Source organism: Kryptolebias marmoratus, linkage group LG1 (genome assembly GCF_001649575.2).
Source record: "Kryptolebias marmoratus isolate JLee-2015 linkage group LG1, ASM164957v2, whole genome shotgun sequence".
NCBI classification, from domain to species: Eukaryota; Metazoa; Chordata; class Actinopteri; order Cyprinodontiformes; family Rivulidae; genus Kryptolebias; species Kryptolebias marmoratus.
The window spans coordinates 15,482,378-15,503,950 of record NC_051430.1 but is presented as its reverse complement, the minus strand read 5'-3'; the positions used below and the strand labels follow the sequence as shown (position 1 = coordinate 15,503,950).

Genomic DNA, 21,573 nt, shown 5'->3' with positions numbered 1-21,573 from the left:
AAAAGTGTAAAAGAAAAAAAAAACCCTCACGAATATTTCTGCTACGTGTAAAACCCTGTGAAAGGAAACAGGCATTTTTAAATATGAGGATATTTTTAATATTTGCAGGATCAAACGAACACGATTTCTGTGGAACTTTAAAAATACAAGAAAGTTTTAAATCATGACATCTGGTCCTTTATTGATCATATTAAAGTAACATTAATAACTAATTCAAACAAAAAAGCCAGTCTAGAATTTACCTGAATATGTAAAGAGAGGGTAAAATAGACCAGCATTACCTTCCTGAAAACAGCTCTGACTTTATTGGTTTTTCATGTTACAAATTTTTTTATACAAAAGAAAAAATCTTGAGACCAAATCCACACATCTGCCTCTCCTCCTGATTTTGATTTCCTCAAATTGAAAATAACAAAACGGATAATTCTGACTTTGATCATTAAACTTCATTAAAACCTGTCAGGAGCTGTTTGTTTAGTCAAAGTTATCACTTAAAAAGACTGGATCAGAAAGTTGTTTTTTTTTGTTTGTTTTTTATTTAGCTTTGAAATAAATTATTTATTGGGAAATACCAACAATTGTGAAATATTAGATGAACAGCAATGTTGCATAACAAAGTTCAATAATTGAGTTCATTGCTGCCTCAGTCTTAAAAAGACTACACTTGTATATATGTGTGTGTGTCTTTGGAGACGCGTGTGCGAATGTCATTGACTGGTGTGATTTTCTTCAAATGTTGTGACAAGGGCAGGACATTTAGTGGGTGTGCAAAGTAAATGTCACTGTGATCAATGCCGAGGCGTAGGTGTTGCCTTTGATATCTGTTTGTGGCGCTCTATCGATCCGGAGTGTTTCAAGTTGATATTGACAGCTATGACTTATATACGGCTGAAAACAAGATACATTAAAATTGACAAAAAGGCGAAAGAACTCAAAAGCCTACTTCTCAGAGTATTTATTTGTACGTTGCTATTTATATGCTTTCCTGCACGTTCAAAATTAAACAGCTTCCTTGGATTTCCACTGAGTGCACAACTTTTTTTCCTCAAACAGTGATACTAGGAAAAGTTGTTTCACAGAAAACTCTTGTAAAATCTTTTGATTATTCCTCTTCTTTTTTTTTTTTTTTTTACGCGGAGCTTCCCGTTTCATAAATTATTCGAATGTTTCCCCCTCAAATCAAGTCAATAATTAAATTTAAACGCAATCACCCAAATTAAGACATGGAAATTATATGTGCAGAGCCTTCTCCCCTCCTCCTGTTCCCCTCCTCCTGTATTTTTCTTTCCTTTAATATTCCATTTTTAATGACACGGTTGGATGTGTTGCCACAGAGAGCCAGTTGTTATTGGTGATGAACTTTCACCTTTTTGGCCGCCAGCACCAGAGGCGGCTGTCTTAACCAATTACACGCTCGGGTTTGAGCGCCACTCGGTGACCATCCAGGTAAGTGAAGCTCCTCCTCCTCCTCCTCCCCCATCCCCCCGTCTGCCGCGTCCCGTCTGTGTGACACTGGCTGCCAGGGAAGTGGACTCAAATTAATTTCAGAGAGCCCTGAGATAAGTGTGGCGGATGAACGCAATGAAGAGGTGAGGAGGAAGAGCGTGACTGCCCCTCAGAAAGCTTCAAGTTCACCAAGAGTTTACAGTTGGAGAGGAAACACCGTCGTTTTCTCGTCTTAATTTCACTCACGGGTTAAACTGTAAATAAGATGCATGTTTTCCACATTTAGGGATCTCTGCTACATTTCAAAACAGATCAAGTAAAAATTTAAGCTTTACTTTTAACTTTGAGTGAAAAAGTATCTAAGCATCTGGAGGTGCTGATGGAACTGCTGCTACAAGCACCCGTGTGTGTGTGTGTGTGTGCTACTATTGAAATGCTCTAACAGTATAGCATCCACTCTAGAGGGACAAGAGCAGGCACACAAAAGGGATTGTTGGTTTTAGAGACTATTTTCAGTTATCCTACTTGGGCTGGAGTGGAGCTACTCCACAAAAACACTCCAATTAGAGAGAGATGGCCAGGGAGAAGAGGGAGAGAGGAGGAGGCGGAGGAGGAAAAAAAAAGAAGGTAGAGGAGACATGCAGCCTGAATGGGAGCGAGATGGTGAACTCTCTGTGTCTCGCTGACCTCCTCTCTCCGTCTCTCCCTTTTCTCTGTCTGTCTGTTTGTCTGTTCTTCTGTTCCTTTCTCACCTTGCTCCTGACCCTCTCTTGGTCTGGGTTGTTAAAATGGGGTGTTCATGTGGTGAGGGCTCTTATGGGGCTCTTACCGAGCGATTGTTTCTGCCAGTGACACGCACAAAGACACACACACACACACAAGTACACACGCGCACACACAAAGCGTCAGGCTCAAAACTGAAAAAAGCCATTTTTAAAACAGCCTCCTTTGCCTATCAGTTCACTTACTGTATTCATTTGCATCAACAGACCGAAAAACATTGTTTTTTTAGGAAGAAAAAAAACCCCAACAACATATACTTTTATATTTTTTGGATGCACATGTGAAACCAAAAGAGATGCTCGTTTTTTTTTCCTGAATCTATGAGGTGTTTTTTGTTGATCATATCAAACAGGCTTAATAGATATTTTCACAGATTTATTGTCTTTGGTTTTTAAAAAGAATCCATGAACCCTGGAGTGAATGATGAGCCCTACAACAGAGTCACAGAGAGCGTTTCTGCTCGGAGGGAAACGCATGAACCAGAGAGCCATTAGCCTTGCACTCTGACTGCTCCTGTCGCTCCCTGCAATAACCCAAATCAACCAGCTCCACTCTGTATTTGCTAATGGGACTGTGGATGTTTCAAATGGAGAAAAACTCTCACTCGCGCGCGCATACACACACACACACACACACTCATTTCCTTCGCTCTTTACTAGATAATACAGAGTGAAAAACTAGGCCTGTCCACTGTAGACCTAATTAAAAGTAAGAATTAATGGAGAATAGGGGATTCAGGGAGAGCAAGCAGAGAAAGCACAGGAGGAGGGAGGAGAGAGATTTGTTGGTTCAAATGTGCACTTTTTCTCTATTATTCAAATGAGAAGCCTGCATCTTTGTGAAAAACGCAGACAAATTTAGCATCATGCACAAAGTAGACTTTAACTCTCTCTCTTCTTGGGATTCTTATACAGGATTGTTCTTGAAGTCAAAATTACATCCTGATTTATCTTCGGCTAGATTTATGACAGAAATTGTCCAGTGGCTGGTTGCAAAAATTAAGCGAGAGTTTCATCTATCAGTAATAAACAGCTGTCGTGTTGGAGCATGAACTCAACAGTAGGAAAACGGGAAACCAACTAACAGCAAATGCATTTCTTTAACTGTGTTGTCTGGACTTCAGGTCATTGTCTTACCTGTCACATCTGCCGCCATGAGTCCCTCAGCTCTGATGACCTTAACCTGCACCACGCCGACATCTTTCAAGTTGTGGAATGACCTCCAGAGACTCTGCAACATTACGGGAGCAGAGGTGAAGAGTCAAAGAGGACAGCAAATTAGCATTGAAGTGAAAGGCAGGTCAATAACCTGACATTTCATTAAGAGAGGAAAGGGTAGAATATGTCCTTTACTGCTCCTTTATTTGAAAATGTAGAGCTGGCATTTATAGCCGAGTCAGACAAAGGACAAATGGTGGGATTGGATTTAATTCAACTAAATATCCGCGCGTGGCTGTTCGGAATTTTCCCATCTTTGCGCTTTTTAAATAGGAGTGAATTTAGAGATGAGGGAGAGGAAAATGAGTGATGTCGCTGGTGGGAAACATGACATCCAACAGGCACGTTAGGCACATCATATAAAGTTCATTTTCAGAAGTGCATAAAAGCCATAAGATGTATTCCCCATAAACAAGTTGTTTAAACACATCCAAAATAAACAAGATATGCACCATTTATATGAAGTACGATCTTGTATTAAAGCCGTACTTCAGATCTGTTGAAGTGGGGTTCTGTGAAAACATTCTGAGCAATTAATGTCTTACCTGTTGTACATAGCCCTTTGAACAGGTTCAGTTTGAAGAAATAGAGTTTAATTCTGAATTAATGATTGAACTAATGGCCAGTCCAATCAATCCCAAGACCGAAAGGGGATTGCTGCCATTTTAAACCAACTCCAATGCCAAAAAATTTACAATGACTCATGCAGACACTATTTTATAAACCTTTACATTGCTGTCTATTTTGCACAACATGGTTATTTCCATAAAAATCTGTTTCTTTGCCAGTGCAAATAGGTGTAGCACTACAGATGAGGATTGGGGAATTTCTCGCAGTAATGCCATCCTATTTCTGCAGAAATAACCACGCATCACAAAACTGTTGTTAGTATAAAGGTTTATAAACTAATCTTTGCATTAATCCCTATGAAATGTTTGACTTGAGTTGGTTTAACACAGCTGAAATCAACTTTGTTCTTGGAGCCGCTTGGACTAGCCTTCAACCTGTCATTTTGGTTAAAAACAACAAAAAAAAAACTATGCTATCTACAATGGGGAAGATGTTTCCTGTTTATAACTTTTCCACAGAACCCCACTTCAAACGATCTGAACTATCTCTTTAACATGTCCTTCTCTGGCTGCCTCCTATAGGGAGGGACTCTGAGAAAATTAGGTTGATATGATAATAGAGAGATCATGGTGAGCTGACAAAATTGGTCAAGGATGACTGGCAGTGATATCATAGTTAAAAGGCGAGCACACACATAGTGACCTCCAAAAATCGTCTAAAACGAAAGGAAACACTGTGGAGCCGCAAAGTTTTAATAACCAGTGGACGGATGGATGACTATAAAAGCTAGCTGGTAAATTTAGCAAATAAAGGCAAACCTTTGGAGATCCCCAGCCTGCCCGTGAGGCATGGTGATACACGGACACACACACAAACAATCCAGAACTAGAGATTCACGCAAACACTCAGGTTTAAACACAAGCAATAAAAAAATACACCCTTACACTGAGGCCAAATTGAGTAGCATGTCGGAGTGTCTTAAAAGCAAAGTGGAAATGCACTTCACTTCAATTTATTTCTCTCTCTCTGGCAATAACCCCTTCCATCCCCACAGGAGTAATTATAATTTAAATTTCAGAGTCAGGGCCAGGCTACAGACTTAATTCATTATTACCAACTCTGTCAGACTCTGCCTGTTTCCAGCGATATCATTGTCCAAAAGCTCTCTAAAGAAGATGAGAAGGGGAAGAGTGTGTGAAAGGGAAAAAAAGAGGGGGAAAGAGTGCAAGTGCAAAAGAGAGACATACAGAGGAAGAGAGGGGACAACTCTTGAGTTTGAGGCACGATTTCTCAGAAGATACAGCTCCTTGTTGTGATTATTGAGAAGAGACGCACCAAAGAGAAGAGAAGAGCGTGAAGGAGGCAACAGAGGAGGGGACGAGGGCAGGCTATTGGCTGACCGGTTTGTGTGATTAGGTTCAAACAACAGCATTACCGTGCCACAATGTTAATAATCCAGCTGTGTGGCTGGCAATGGAGCATTAATCTTATTTTTCCGTCTCCTAGAGACCAAAATGTGTCTGTGGTAAAGAGAATTTTAGCTTTAGATAGAGTTTAATGGCTCGGACATTTTTTTAAATTTTATTTTTAATCAAAATTTTAAGCATTCTTTGAAGGAATGTATATCACCGTCCGTCTTTCATGCCAGAGTTTTAGACAAAGCTCATATCATCTTGAGAAATGACAGTTGTAGTCCTCTTGGTCAAAGTTTGAAAATGAAGTTACGGGTAATGTCATGCGATATTGCAAGATGACACTCTCGAAGTATGTTTGTGAATGGCTCTCAGCTACCACCACATCAAATGTTAGCCTAGCATCTAGTGTTAGCTAATGTGAATTAGCTCTGGTGGCCATCTTAAATTGGACTGACTCCAAAAATAAATTTAGTGGTGCAAAAATATTAATGCCAGCCTTCGGCAGCAAATGATAATGAAGACAGTTCTTAATTAAAATAAAAAATAAATGTTTTTAATTATATGTTCCTTATGAAAGGATCAAAAAACAACATTTTGCATCAGAAGTCAGGTTTCACACCCTGGTCAGTGTTGTAAATTATGAGATAGTAGTGTTATTTCTCTATTAAGACAAATGCAAAAAGGGTTTTTCACACCCTCCAACCAGTCCTCAGCTCTTTACAACCCACCCCACCCCACACACGCACGCACACTTGCTCCCTGAGGGGACGCATAGGATTCGGCCTCAATCCATGATTGCTAGAAAGAACACACCCATCCTCCACAAATTTCCAACCCTCATCAGAAAGACGGACAGAATCTGGACACACAGTTAGACATACGGACGGATGAAAAGAGGCGAAGATCAGCACCCCCTCCCCACTTTTCCCCTCCCCGCCCCACATCTGCACGCAGGTGCAGCGATGGGGATAAAGAGAAAATGAAAGGAGGGATGAACAGATGAGAGAGAACACAAAAAAAAATGGAAGAATGGAGCTGGCTTTCATAAGACAAAACCCGTTGCCCTGTCTGTGAGTGACAGCTTGTCACTATGACGTCTTCTTTCTGTCTCTGTCACACTGCGCAGACATATAAACACACAAATGAATCAGAGCTGGCACAGGCTTATGACTCACTGTCATCTTTGCGGCATGTCACATTTCATCGCTGCTGCATTCCAGAAACACACACACACACAGGATCTGCCCTGCAGCCCTTAAATTCAGGGGACATTTGATCAAATGACTGTGAATGCTCAAACGCAACACTTTTGTAAGCACTTCTCCCTCGTATCCCCCCCCCCATTCAGGATCGCTGTCGACTGAAAGTCTCAGAGAAATCTGCTCCGTGCTCATCCCTCACTTCAGCGCAGCTCCGTTCACTTCCTGTCCAGGTTGTGTCCTTTACATCAGTGGACCAGAGTGGGTAGGAGAGGTACTGCGGGTGTGTTATGTGTGCACATGAAGGTGGGCGGAGAAGTGGCATCACTTCAGTGGAGGTCACCATGTCCTCCTTTGCTAATCCACCCATCTTTGTGGCCACCTCAGTCCCATTAAGAGCCATTAGTGTGTGTGCTCCTTTGCCATTATAATGCATAAATCTCTTTCTCTCTTTTTTTTAACCTCTCTTCCTCTGTCCTTCTTTAGTTCTGGGGAGCACTAATTAGAGATGGAAGAATGGTTTGTGGGCAGTTGTCTAAAAAGTGAGTGTATTACACAGTGTCATATACTGTACATCCACGCTGTAAGGTGATTTCAAATACAATAGGTGTGCATACAAGCTACATACGCACACACACACATACAGTGTGTTTGTACACAGAAAGTCATCACAGAGCTGAAGAGCTAGAATGAGATGGATATTAATGAGCTCGGTGCAGCATCAGATCCCAGCACTCAGTTGTCCGTCATCAGTTTCCATCAATGGCCTCAGATTGAAATGGGAAAAATAACAGCTGCCAAATTCAGCGCAGTGACCTTATTGTGACCACATGAGGTTTGTGGAGTTGTGATGTCTAGGTGTGAGAGAGTGATGAGGACATTTCTCGCACTAAAAATAATAATTCTGAAATCAAAAGTAAATGAAACTAGCATTCCTCGGAGGAGTACACATCACCCGCCACCTTGAGATTAAACTAAGATCTCCCACAATCTGTTAGCAATCAAAGCATGCGGTGGGAATGACTCTCAGCTACTTTCACACCAACATTTAGCTCAATATTTGTCAGACTGACTGAGTTATACCCATTTTTATGTTTGCTAAGGTTGATTAGCTCTGATAGCCATCTTTAAATGGATTGATTTCAAAAGTTATTAAGTTGTAGATGCACATCCAATGATTACTTTCTGAGTTTCCTTAAAATACATCCAGTGGCTCATGAGATACTTTGCTAACAGGCAAACAGAGTTGATTATCTCACATGATTTGTTAGCGCTTAGAGTATGTGTTGGGTATGACTCATCTTCTACCACACAGGGTTTGAGCTCAGTGTCCCTAAAATTTACTGAGTTGGAGCCAATTTTGTGTTTGCTAAGATTGGTTACCTGTGGCAGCCATCTTGAATCAGGTTGACTCCAGTATTTAATCACTTGTAGATGTACAACCATTGATTGCATTCTGAGAGTTTCATTAAAATCTGTCCATTATTCTGAGGAATATTTGGCTAACAGACTGACAAACACATGCACAGGCAGACACAGGCATTATTGTCACACATTATAGACTGTCAACATGGAAGGCAGGCAATAACAACTCTAAGGAACAGAAATTCAAGGCATTAGGTGTGAATGCACTTTCCAGTCCACGCTACCTCAAATTCATCCGGTCAGTGTGTGTTTTCATTATGAGACTTTAGGCCGTCATCACCGTCTTCACCGTAAAAGTATCTGCTCTTTAAAACTGTGATGATAACAGAGTATTGATTTTCCCCCACAGACACATTGTGTTGCATGAGAGAGCCACTGTTTTTGGGATGTCTCTGTAGGTGAGTGTTTGCTTATAGAGGATGCTTTATGCTGCACAGCTGATTTCCAGCCGATAACATCAACCTGTAAAATTGTGTCCACACTTGCGTGCACACACACACACACACACATACACACACACTGGATTACACACACACAGATTAGCAGGCTTTCAGCAGCACTGTTATATATTAGTGGTGGTACTTGGTCTCTTTGATAAGGTACACCTTTATTAAATTCTCCAACTGAAAGACTGCCAGTCTGGGGAAAAGGAATATGTTAATAGGTAGAGACCATTCAAGTCTTCAAACTGACCTCGCCGTGCCCCTCCATCTGCAAACCCCCTACTTTCTTCCCCCTCTCCCTCTATCTTTCCATCCCTTCATCTAAAAGGAAGGCCACAGCAGAGACAGACAAAGAGGCCGAGGTTGCAGGGAGAGTGGGACAGAAATGGGGGAGTGGAGTGGGGAGCTGAAAAAGAGGAAGGTGAGGGAAGTAAAATGTGTCGCCTTCAGCCGAGCAGAAAAACGAGGAGTCCGCGTGAGTTGTGAGAGAGGTGAAATAGCTTTTTCTTTTCATTTTACACGCCTTCCCTTCCCGCCGCAACCCTCACCCTGTACCTCTCGCCCCCTATTACACACATTCACTCAGACGCACGCTCGTGCACTCGTTTCCCTCCGCCCTCGTTCTTTTTCTGACTGCCGGGAGGGAAACGGCGAGGTTCTGCCTCAGTCTTTGAGCTCCCCCTTCTGATTCGAAGGGAACTCTGCAGCGCGGCGAGAAGCGGTCGACCTCCTGTGGCTAGCCAGCAAGGCTCCTCCATGGTTATGTAGGTCGCGGCTCTGATGTTTGGCCACAGGAGCTTACACTCTCACAGAAAGGTGTAAACATCATGTCCAATAATCTCACAAACACAACTACGTGAACACACACACACACACACGTAGACACATACAAGCAGGTATGACTGCGTGCTACCCACAGGAGCATGTGTCTCAGTAGTGCATCATCTAAAGTTTCAAGACAGGGGGCTTTCTGGAACCGAAAACTATTGATACGTGTGAGCTGGGTGGTCTTTCTAGCAAGGATGAGTAAAGGGTGAACAACTCTAAGACAAAGATGTGAAAACACTGTGTTAGTTGAGGGCCTCTGAAGCAGATGGGGCCTATAAGGGCTTTTCCCTGCCTGTCATCTTATTCTCTAATCTTCATCAAACTGAGCAAACTTAATGACAACTGGCTAATAAGCCAATCTGCATGCAAATAACTGAGCCTGAGTCATTAATGCACTAAGTATCTACATCAAAAACAACCCAGCATTATTGTTCCTGTGAAAATAATTCACACAACTTTAATACAGTGCCAAAAACACACGGATCCCCCACAACAAAGCAACTCACATATCTCTGCGTGATCTGGTGTCTCTCTTGAGGATCATCCAGCATGTTGACGGACAGGTCTGAGATGGAAACGGCGGCGGAGGCAGTGAGGGTGACCAGAAGCACCAGAACTCCTTCCCCTTCCTCTAGTGGCAGGTCCAGCTTGTGTGTTTGTTCTTTACTAAGAAGCGACAGGTCGACGGTACACCTGAAACAAAAGCATTAGCAAACACACGAGGAAAAAAAGAGCAATGTGCAAAACTGTTCTGGAAACTATACAATTGTAGCTGTTTTAAGCTTATATTTATTAAATTTTAAAATGTACGTTTGGCTCTTTTACAGAAATCCTACAAAGTTGTTACACACACAGGAAACTCAGTTTTTCATTAGAAATGATGTGTGTTTGTTTTTGTTTAATGGTCTCATTAAGAACTTGTTATAAATCACATGCTGTGCGGGAGCAGAGAAACAGCAATGCTCTAAAAATAGTAAACAAACAGCGAGTAGCGAGCGATGTGTGCAGGATGTAAGCAACTGAAGACAACTTAGGCAAAGCTGACACTTTATACCTTTTAGTAGACACTTTAAGAGCATCTGCTCTTGACTGAATTGATTTTCTGGCACGGCGTTAATGCGTCTACAGTTAAAACTACAGGCCGATAAAAAAATGACTTGACTTGGTTTCAGGCTTGCCTTTCAGAGCAAAGGTTTGCTAAAGAGGGCTTAAATTTGTACAGATTTGCAGATCACTGCAATAATTTCAATCAGAACAGGAGGATCAAATGGAGCAGAAATGTAAAGGGCCCAAACATGACCACTTAGGACTAAAGAGACAAATAAACCTTGTGGTGATGAAAAAATAATGTTGGATTGTTTCATTAGGTGGGTGTATCCTATTAGTCCAGTTTAATGAAACGACTCAACATTAATTTTTCATCACCTGGTCTCAAGACATGGAAGCTATTGACAATTTTTTTTTAATTTTTCATAAAAATATTAATAGAAACACTAAATTGATAACAGGTCTGATTCTGTTACAGACACCAGTGGATGGGCTAATCACAGTTACCCATGCCATCCACAAACGCTGGTTAAACCTCTGTGATGCAAAGAGGAAGCCATATGTGACCACCATCCAAAAACACTGATGTCTACTCTGGGCCAAAGCTCATTTAACATGGGCTGAGGCAAAGTGGAAAACTCTTCCATGGTCTGACAAATTAAAATTTTAAATTCTTTTTGGCCCAACCGGCCTATTATCACTGCACAGTTCAAACTCCTGGTATGGGGTGCCTTAGTGCCTAGGGAACTTCTACAAAGGCACCATCATACAGGTTTTAGACCAACATATGCTAACACCCAGCAAAGAAGAGCCAGGGCTCTTCAACAGCTAGAGTCGTACATCAGACAGGAATGGGACAACATTTCCCTCCAAAACCTCCGGCAGCTGCTCTCCTCAGCTCCTAGATGTTTACAGACAGGAGCTAAATGAAATGAGGATGCTTCACAGTGGGAAACATGGCCTTGTCCCATGTAATTTTGTTTCTTTTTTGTTGTTTTTTTTCAGATGTATTGCTGCCAACAAGTTTAAAATGATCTTTTTGCATTAAATTTCTTCATTTAGATATTTAATATTTTTATAGAAGGGCTTAACTTTTTTTTGGAAAAGGGGATGTAATTTTATTAGGACAAAAAGGATGAAAGGTGAATACTGCACCTTCCCATGAAGTCATCCTTCTTGCCAGCATCTTTGTCCCAGACTGTGATGTCCACAAAGCCTCCTTGCTCCTCATACAAGTGGAAGTCAAACTGTTCCCTCCACTGGGGGTTTAGCGTTTTAGGAATTGTCTGAATAAAGCACAGAAGGTAGTACAAGATTTACCCCTCCAGCCCACTTTTTTTTAACATAATCAAGCCATAAACTATACGGTCATACATTTAACATATGAATAATTTACACTGTATGATTGAAAAGGTTTTGTAGCACAATGAAGACAAATACACAATGAAAGGTGACACCTTTTTCGCTGTATGTAGAGGCAAAAATGAATTCACGAGAAACGTAAATTAGAATTGGAAGTGTTAGAGTGATAAGAAAGTCATTTATTACTGACTGATTGTAAAAGCAAGAACAGCGGGGGAGGATATCTGTCTATCTGCAAAGACACACGTGCTCATACAAACATGAGGAAGATTTCAGTCCTTTTCTATCGAGCAGTGTTTGAATAAGCATAATTTTGAATAAAAGCTTTTAAGGAAAAGTGGACAAGTAGTAAAACTGCAGGCTTGATGTGAAAATGACTCAAATCTGACCATGAGTGAGTGTGGTGACAACAGTCAAACGCTGGAAATGTTCCCTGGTTACCTTGCTCTTGTACTTTTGGTGGCCCATCCTGAATTTGGCGTAAGGGTCGCTGAGGCCGTTGGCGTCCATGGGCTGCAGGCCGCGACCTTCGATTAGACTGATGCTGACGATGCCTCGCCACAGCTGGGCTTTTCTGTGGACATCTGAGAGACGCAAGCTCTGATACTGCAGCAAACACACACACAGACAGAAGCATTTTCACAAATGAGTGGATTTTCATGCGTATAAAAACAATACACAACATATATACGTAGTATGCTTTCATCAAACCCAAAACATACATTTTGGCTTGCATACACTTCAGGAAAATGCTTCAACAAAACACAGAGGCAGGCAAAACACAAACGATATCAACTCAACACAAACTTGTCTGACGTGTCAGGACACTATCACCTGCCACTGAAAAAGGTAAGAGATCATGTAATCGCCTGGGTTTGTGTGCAAGTGTGTTTGTCTGTCTGTTAGCAAGATAGCTCATGAACCAGTAAACAGATTTTAATGAAACTCTCAGAAAGTAATCACTGGATGTACATCTAAAGCTGATTAACCTTTCGAGTCAACCCATTTCAAGGTGTCCACCACAACTGATCAAGCTAACACAAAAATGGCCACACTTCAGTCAATTTGACAGCTACTGAGCTAAAAGTTGGTGTGGTAGCAACTGACAGTTATCTCCATCTCATACTCCAAGCACTAACAGATTCTGCATGATTTTGAGCACATATGGTAGAAGATATTTATTCCAGTAAATGTTTAATTCAATCAGCATTTGCCAAAATTCTTGACCTACTGTGTATTTAGGAAATACTGAGAAACACCTCCAAACTTTTACAAAACAGCGTCTGTTTTTGTTTTTTGTTGGGTTTTTTTTGTACAAATTTAAACTATTATTAAAAAATTTCAAGATTTATATGCTTTGTTCTCCAAATTTGGTAATAACATTATCTGCTTTTGCAGCATATATTTTTATTCCATTGGACTGTATTGTTCCTTGACAGCTCTGCAAATTCAGATTCTACAATTTATGAGTCCAGCATCTCCCTCAACATTTTTTTTGTTAGCTCCTAAAGACCCATTTAACCTCATTCATGTCAGCATCCTTCACCAACACTAAAACCGGGGCATTTATTTGTCGAACAATTACAAATCCTCCCTCCATCTCACATTTCTCTGCCTCTCCCTCTCCTCCCTCCTTGTTAGGCAGAGAGTATTAGCATAGCTTTTGTTTTGCGGGTGCATTTCATTAAACTCTGAACAAACCCTGCCTCGCCTTTGATCTGGAGACAGAGCCTCTTAATTTCCATTCTCCAGACATTAAACAATGCGAATAGCTCCCTGCAACGGCGCCAACTTGCCGTACAGTAACTCACATCTTTCATTTCTCCCGTTCACTTAATATGCTAATGATGAGAAGTCGCAGTTGTGTCCTACCAGAGCACAATCAGGTTTTCCTTGTTTTTTATTGCTACATATATTTTGTTACAGGGAAAGTCTGGAAATTTGGATTGAGCTTTAATGTCTCCATCCGTCAGGGCACAGCAGAACGGTTGACGTGATCGATGATGTTCAGAGGGGAAAAAGCTCAGAAACTAGTTTGTGTTTGAGGCGGAGCAGCTAAGCTTGGAGGCTTCAAAAGGTTTGGGGAAACCAAAGTGCTGTACAATGTGTGCACGGCTCCAACAGGCATGTTTCTAATATATACTGGTGGATATCAAACTAATGTTGGTCAAAGAAACATTTACTGTAGTTTTCTGTGTGCAGTTCAGGATATAAAGTTAAACCCATTCTGAGTTTCAAGATTCTGCTCAAGTCTTCCTTCAAAAAAATCTCCACGTTTTGAGCATAAAACTGTCTCTGACAAAAACATTGCCATATTACACTGAAAAAAAAGAACAGGTAGCACCTTCATGCAGTAAAATAAGAAGAAGCAGACCCTCAATCAGCATGCTTCCATTTCAACCAGACAGAAAACAAAATTCACCAAAAAATGACACCAAATGGTAACGCTTGGTTTGCTTCAATATGGCAGTATGGAAAACTTATTGATAGATGGAAAGAATGGTATACAATCAATTAAACACAAGTCAAAACCCAACAGACTTCTGTTTTTCACTACAATCTCGCCCTAAAAAAAGAAAAAAAAATCTGTAAATGCAAATCATCTGCTTTGTTTTGTTCACACAATGTCTGAGAACAGATCAAAGGTGGAAGAAGCACAAATATATGTTTTTTTTGGAGGCTGGGTGGAGCCGTAATCCTGCAGGATTTCGGCAATTGAAAGAGATGGTTTTCTGCCATGTACTCATTGATAGCTTTTAAACTTTTAACCCAGAAACTAACAAAAATAATTACTTGCAACCTCAGCTACTGATAGTTGAAGTCAACTCCACAAGTACACAGTGTCAGTACAAACAAATTCTCCAACCAACATTGTCATTTTATCCATTTTTGATAACTTTTTAAATCTCTTGCTACAATTATAGCAACATTTTTAATTATATTTTAAATCCTGGAGATTATCTGAGCTCAGTCTTTCATGACTGACAGTGGGGTCCTGACCCCAACAATAATTACTGCTGTAAGGTTAGTTTGTCTTTGTTTTATGGAATAATATGAAGGCACATGCATGGACAAAAGGCAGTGATTTTTCTACAAAAACACAAAATGTGCTTCAAACATGATCCAAAAACTCAGCTAAAACAGACATAATGCATCTTGTGATAATGGCAGCAGTTGCAATGAACTGCTTCCACCTTTGATGTGTGCCTAATTTCGGACATCTTAAAAAGGTAACCTTTAGGTTTTGTTGCACTCCAAAAGAAAGGATTTACATGCTCGTGCCAACAGCAGCTTGTGGAACATAAGATGGTGACAATGAGAACTGAAGAAAACAGAAGGCAGGAAGTAAAGGAACACGGAAGGGATAGGGGCCGGGGGGAGACTCCATCCATGTACCAGGACACCAGTGAGGAGGAACAGGTGAGGTGCAGTGCGGTCGGTATGTGGCGTTACAGCAGAGTCAGAGGTTTGATGAGTTACATGCCGTTTTAGTTTACCTTACTGGATCGTTTCCAGTTTCGTCCCAAAAGCATGGTCTGCGAATGAGACAAAGCGGTTACAGAGCGCCTCCCACTGTCTCCTCTTAAAGCTGAAGGGTCAGAGGTTAAAGGTCATGTCGTGTGTGAAGTTCAGATAGTAAGCCCCGGTGCTGGTGAGGTGAGGGGGGAGTTAGATGAGGTAAGTGAGGCATCATGCAAGTTAACTAAGCGGGGAGTGTAGAAACACTCTGCCTTATCATAAGGTGTTATAACTTTGTTAAAGAACCACACATGCAAAGATATATACATGTAAACATACAGAAAACTGAAAATCAAGTGCTTTTCTGACAGTATAACCATCTTTTTATTAACCTAACATATTTAAATATTCTTTATTCAAAACTTAAAAACAAAGAAACAGTCAATTTCTGGTCTTTACAGCTTTGGATTAATAGTTTCTTTCTTTTAGTGTCTAACTATGGAGAGTTTCTGTAGAAAACTTAATCACTGAACTTTACTGTCTTTATAAGCAACAACATTCAGTCACAAACAACCCTGGTTATCCCACACTCTGATAGGGAAACGGAGAGTGTGCAGCAGTTTATAAAAACCTGCAAGCTCAAGTTAAAATGCAGAAAACAAAATGTGTATACTACTAACAAGCTTCAAACTTAATATTTGTTAGGACCACCTTTATTCTTCAACACAACCCATAAAAAATGGACAAGTACAAGGACTGAACCAAACAAATAAATACAAACATAACAGCAAATTTCAAAAAGAAAAACAGAAAAGCCTGGCGAACTATTGCTAAGTACCACCTTTTTTTAAACACAATAAATTTGATTTTATTAAAGCAAAAACATTTAAAAATGATCATCAACTAAATATTTTGCACTTTACTGTAAAAAGACTATTCACAAGTATACAAAATTCCCAAACATCATTGGAAATAATTCCACACAGACGATCAAAAATCCCCAAATATTTCAGTTTATAGATTTATACAAATCTACCCGTTTCTCTTTCCCACCACTAGATGGCGGCAGAGAGAACACTAGTTTAACCTTGTGCTTGTTCTCTTCACAGTTGGAGAAACCCAAAACGATGCTTAAGCCAAATAAAGTTTATTTGTTCTGTCAAATGTGGACTCTCTGAACTGAGAAAGCAACAGAATTAAGACGTCAGATCAAAAGGAATAAAATATGTCCCTCATGGCTCTGCCTTGTTCTGAGTACAACATGCAGGAGTCCAATTAGCCAAACAAATAATTGAACAGAAATAAATGCAACTTTCAAACATCGAGGGTGCTCACAGAGGCGCAAAGCAACATAATTAGGAATGAAGATCAGTTGCTTTTTGAACACGCAACTTTTCCGCACAGCATAATTAAACTTGTGTTTATGCATTTGTATTTGCTGACTTGTACAGTGTCCAACAGCTGAGGCCGAACAGAGCCGGCACGTTCCAGTTCAGCACTGCTTATACGTTCATCTGATGTGTGGAGAAAGCTAAAATCACTGCAGCTTAGTAAGATTAATACGATACAACTTATTTAAACCTTATTTAAATATTCTATTGTGTTCTGTTTATTTGTAAGCAGGTGAAGATTTTCAGTGTGATAAAGAACTGAAGAGCAAGGAGGACCTCCACTGTACACAAGGAAATAGGAAAGATGAACAGACAGTTCTGAGTGATTTCATGTAAATTTCTTACAGTGTCTTTTACGTCTCCCTCCTTCGGTGACAGGGTAACAGCAAGTTCCAGGCTGCCCAGGTTCTGTTCAGGGTACTGTGGGTCCTTCAGGTCGAGGGTCACATCCAGTGTTCTACAGGGATGCACAGTCAGTCATGTTCATTTAAATAAACCTTTCATCTAAGTAATGTACGACACAAAGTACCGTGCATTCCCGTGCACACACCTTGCGGTACTGTGCCACCATTTAAAAGCACCCCAATATTTTAAATTCTTTGCTTTCAAGGAGTCAGACTTTCTTGTAATCATCTAAAATCTTCTTGATCTGTAGTTTTTCAGGTTTTCTGAAGGTCTTTTAACTTTATTATTATTATTATTTTGGAATTTGTCTGCTTTTTCACTCACTTTCAGTCCAGTCCTTATACCTAATCCATGACAGCCTATTGTGAGGTGCGTGATTAAAAATGAGAAAAGTAACAAGTGTCAAAAAATCTCCAGCACCAGAATATTTCCGAAAGTCACGCCTTTAAGAAACAAAAGTTTTGTGTCAACCCAACACTGGTTCATTTCTTCAGTATAGAAGCCTTTTTATGATAGAATGATTTCATAGATTAGAGTTAGGTAGCTTAGCAAACAAAAATACACTTTTTTTTAAAAAAATGGTGAGGTACTGGACAGAAAATGAGTAAAGAAAAAAAAAGGCTTTGAGAAAGCCTAAAGAGCTCCTGCTGAAAGAAAGTCCAAGAAAGTCTGGCTTCTTGAAAGCAAAATAAATATTTTAAAAAAAGGATGACAAGATTTTTGCACAGGACTGTAAATAACACTTAAAAAAAGTACTTTCCTTTTGCAAGCAGGTCTACTCCTAGTCCAGACATTTTTCACAGACAACCCTTTGATCCATCACATAAGGAAAACAGATCAATAAAGCTTCATGGAAATCCAATCTAAATAACTGAATCTGTGGCAGTGAGCCAGCTTGAAACATCTGAACTCCTGAACCGGCTCACTGCAATAAAAATCCCTCATTTTGAGGTTAAACCAATAATTGTCCAACTATGACATCTCCTGATGTCCCTTGTGATAACAGTATAGGACAAGCTCCACTAAAAAACTTCAGATTATTGTCAGAGATGCTTCAAATGACTGAAATCATAACAGCTCTGATTTTTCTGCACTGATGAGTCAAAGTGTAAGCTGGTATAAAAGCCTAAAACTGTGTCAGTGTAATTTATTTTAATAATACTGCCCTTTTTATGATTTTTAAAATATTTACATTGTTTTACTAAGAACAACAAGAGGGCTTTGGGGAACTTAAAATTAGGCAAGATGTTGAATTTGGTGACAGAATTCTATCATGTGTAAGGTCACTGAATATATTAGTTTTTGTTCAACTTTTGAAGTCAGAAAGGAGACTATTAAAGTCTACCACTAGAGGGAAGCCACAAACTATTTATTGTCAAGACATTTACAGCATTATCAAAGTCGTGTTTGGAAAGCAGTGCTGATCTAAGAGCAGAGTCTGAAACTCTTAGCCTCACTATTTAAAAGAAAAACCTTAGCATATTAGCTACTCTAAACATACCCATCAATGCAGAAATGTAGCATTTAGGACATTTTTTTAAATACAATCATAAAATCAACTAAAACCGAAATTGTTGGAACAGTTTAACTGGCAAGAAAGCAAAACATTCAGGATATTTAGGTGGAAAGAAAATATATTTTAAAAAAGGACAAACACAGAAAAAAACAGACACCTCTGATGTTCCAGAGACTCCAGATGGAGATAGGCTGAGCCCATGAAGTCATCCTGAAGTCCAAAGTCATAGTCAAACACCTACAAAGAGACAATAAAAAAGGGACTGTCAGGGAAGAACCATCAACAGCACATTAATTTTTGTTGGTGGACACCATTTTTACACTGTCCTCTCAAATTTTATCTAGAAATAGAGCTCATCTCCAGAAGAACTACTTATTTATCTAAACAGGTTTGGACAAACCCTGGTCAGCATTTATAGCTGCTGTGATGTAATTATAGGAGAAGAGGGTTAATACTTTCCTATGGACTATTAGTTAGAAACTATTAGTTTCTATTAGGAAACATCAGGAGATGAAAATTAAAAGCTTAGTAATACCAAAATCTAGTTCCAAGAATGAATATGGTTTGTTCTAAAAGAAAAAAAAAAAAAGAAAATGTTTCAACTTAAGTCAGGGCACTATAAAAAAGAAAGAAAAAGTCTAAATAATAAATCCAATTCAGGTGTCCTTTTTTGCAGTTTGTAATATATATATGAATAAAATAAATTACAGGAAACAGAGACAGCAAAGCTCAATTTGAGGTCTAAAAAATACAGATTGGTAACTGATGGAGGAATTAAAAGCAGATGGAAACCCTCGTTTGACTGAACGACCTGTTATCTAACAGACACTGACTAATGGAGAGCTCTTCTACAGAAACATCTGCACAAAGACAATCCGTATGGAAGTTTTAAGAAGCTTTAAAAACAAAATTCAACCACAGTAAAGCCTGAGGAAGTCCTAAAACCATTCATGTGCAAAGATAAAGTTAAACCTGAGAGTTTTGGCAGCAGTGAGCAAAGATAGGTTTGGAGAAAAATGTAAGCAACAATAAATAAAAGTACAGCAAAGAAGAGATGTTTTGGGGGTGTGCTCCTGAGCTACAGGGAATATTTCACTCCTGTTCTTTTCTAGTCCGTGTATGAACACTTATCTTGGAAGGTGCTGTTTTAAATTTTTTTTTTTTTTCAAATCTCAACCTGAACAACAAGGGAATCAAATAAGAACAAATGTAATACCGGTTGCAAAATTAATAAAATATAGAAAATGTAATTAAAAACTCTTATCTGGTTACAAAAATCTGTGACACTTGCCAAAGGAGAGTTATAAAATGCTGATGATCCAGAGTGCTTCGACTAAGCTTTGTTTTTAAAGTATTAATGATTAAAATAAACAAGCAATCCTGTTTAGGCCATAAATATATTAAAATTTAAACCCGACTTAAAAAAGTGCTAAACAAATAAAAAGCAACACAGCTTTCAAAGTCTGAAATCTGCTGTACCTTGACGTAAAGAGGGTCTTTCAGAGTTTCCACCAGGAGGCAGGCTCTCTCATCCCACACCGGGTTCAGATTTTTATGGATGGTTTTGCTTCTGAACACCTCTTTCCCTGCAATTTTAAACTTCACATATGGGTCACTGGTCCCTAGAAAAAGAGGATGAAACAACAGGGAGTATTGTGAGATTAAAAAAAATTAAAACTACCAGCAAAGTTACAATACACACCATAAATGGGTTCACACACTGAACAAAAAATACTGAAGGGGTGACACAAACATAATAATTAATCAAATTTTTCTGTATTAAACAATGTTTAAATATAAAAATACAATAGTGTTTTGTTTTTTGAAAAAGCTTGTAATGAACAGCTCTTCATTACTGGGACTATTTTTTTATAAGCATAACCTGTATAGCACTTTGTTTAGCACTGCACTTTAAGCATAAAGAACAAAGAACCATTTGCACACAAGAAGTTTTAACTATTTATTGAGAATTTGAATAATTAGCATGTGGCCTTTTGTTCCAGGCTCTGCACAGCTGCTCCTCGTTGAGAAGTGGGGTGGTTGGCTGTGAGAAGAAAATCATTTTTAGTCAGAGGAAATAAGGTCTACTGTTTAGAAACTTAAGCAAATGTTTGTGTAAAATCTGTTAAGAGTGTGAGTCCAAGAGAAGTGTTGTGGTGCTAAATGTTAGGGACTCACCTGCCTTTTCTGTGTCCTCTCCATGGGTGTTTGGACAAATACTTCCCCAGGGGTTCAGACACCATTTATAGGTTCTGGGAGAGGCCACGGAAAAGTGTGGGGATTTCTTTTGTACTTAGTTTTCATGGTGTTTTATGATGCTTAGGTGTAGGTCTAAAATATAAAATATTTATAAAAAAAAGTGAGTGGGAATATATTTGTATTTGATTAAATGTATGTTATAGATGGAAGTTGTAAATTGGTAAATTTCCCTGCGAAGAATGGTTTAGTCCTTTATCATCTGTGACTATTTAAGGCTGCAGTTGTGTCTTTTTGAGGAGTTGTTTTTTCTGATGCTGTTAGGCTGAATGGTGCTGCACCAGAATAAAACCTGTTCCTACTTCCACCTTCCTCTGTCTGGATCATAATCCTCACTGGAAATCCTGCCACGAAAAAATAATCATATTTTCTTTTGTTTTCTTTTTTGCATACATAAACACAAAAAGAATATTACACGACTTTGAATGATTTATTTACAATATGTTCTGATGTAATCATGCGATCATTGCTGTTTCATTCTGACAATGTCTCTATTTGACCACTAGATGGTGGGATTACTGTACAATTTGAGGAAAAGGAAAAGCTCATTTTGAATACATTTGATTCATGCATGAAAATACACATCTCATTAGGTTAATAAGCCATACAAATTCAGAGTACACAACAGTATACATTTTATTCGGCAGTTAGTCTGAAAATTAGGTCTGAATCAAAGTGCCACGAATAAAAAACTAGTGAGCATTCATAACAGAGAGGATGTATTCAGTGCTACATTTTTACAGGAAATGCTATTTTTTCCAGTCTGGTAGTCCACAATTATTGATTGAGTTTACATTAAGAAGAAAAAAAC

The 21,573-nt window shown here is 39.3% G+C and overlaps 1 protein-coding gene across 5 annotated transcripts in view; it reads right to left on the bottom strand.

The window, feature by feature from the left end:
* mctp1a (multiple C2 domains, transmembrane 1a) overlaps nucleotides 1–21,573 on the bottom strand; it is a 129,468-nt gene that overhangs the window by 48,569 nt on the left and 59,326 nt on the right. For 3 of the 5 annotated variants that reach the window (XM_037975243.1, XM_037975249.1, XM_017427957.2), the window contains exons 3-10: nucleotides 19,986–20,128; nucleotides 18,664–18,743; nucleotides 16,931–17,042; nucleotides 15,233–15,271; nucleotides 12,177–12,341; nucleotides 11,529–11,659; nucleotides 9,833–10,019; nucleotides 3,366–3,459 (exon numbers count right to left, since the gene is read on the bottom strand). In XM_037975243.1, coding sequence (XP_037831171.1) covers nucleotides 3,366–3,459; nucleotides 9,833–10,019; nucleotides 11,529–11,659; nucleotides 12,177–12,341; nucleotides 15,233–15,271; nucleotides 16,931–17,042; nucleotides 18,664–18,743; nucleotides 19,986–20,128 — 951 coding nt within the window. The remainder of the gene's footprint in view (nucleotides 1–3,365; nucleotides 3,460–9,832; nucleotides 10,020–11,528; nucleotides 11,660–12,176; nucleotides 12,342–15,232; nucleotides 15,272–16,930; nucleotides 17,043–18,663; nucleotides 18,744–19,985; nucleotides 20,129–21,573) is intronic. The other 2 variants (XM_037975244.1, XM_037975255.1) reach the window with 1 other exon arrangement.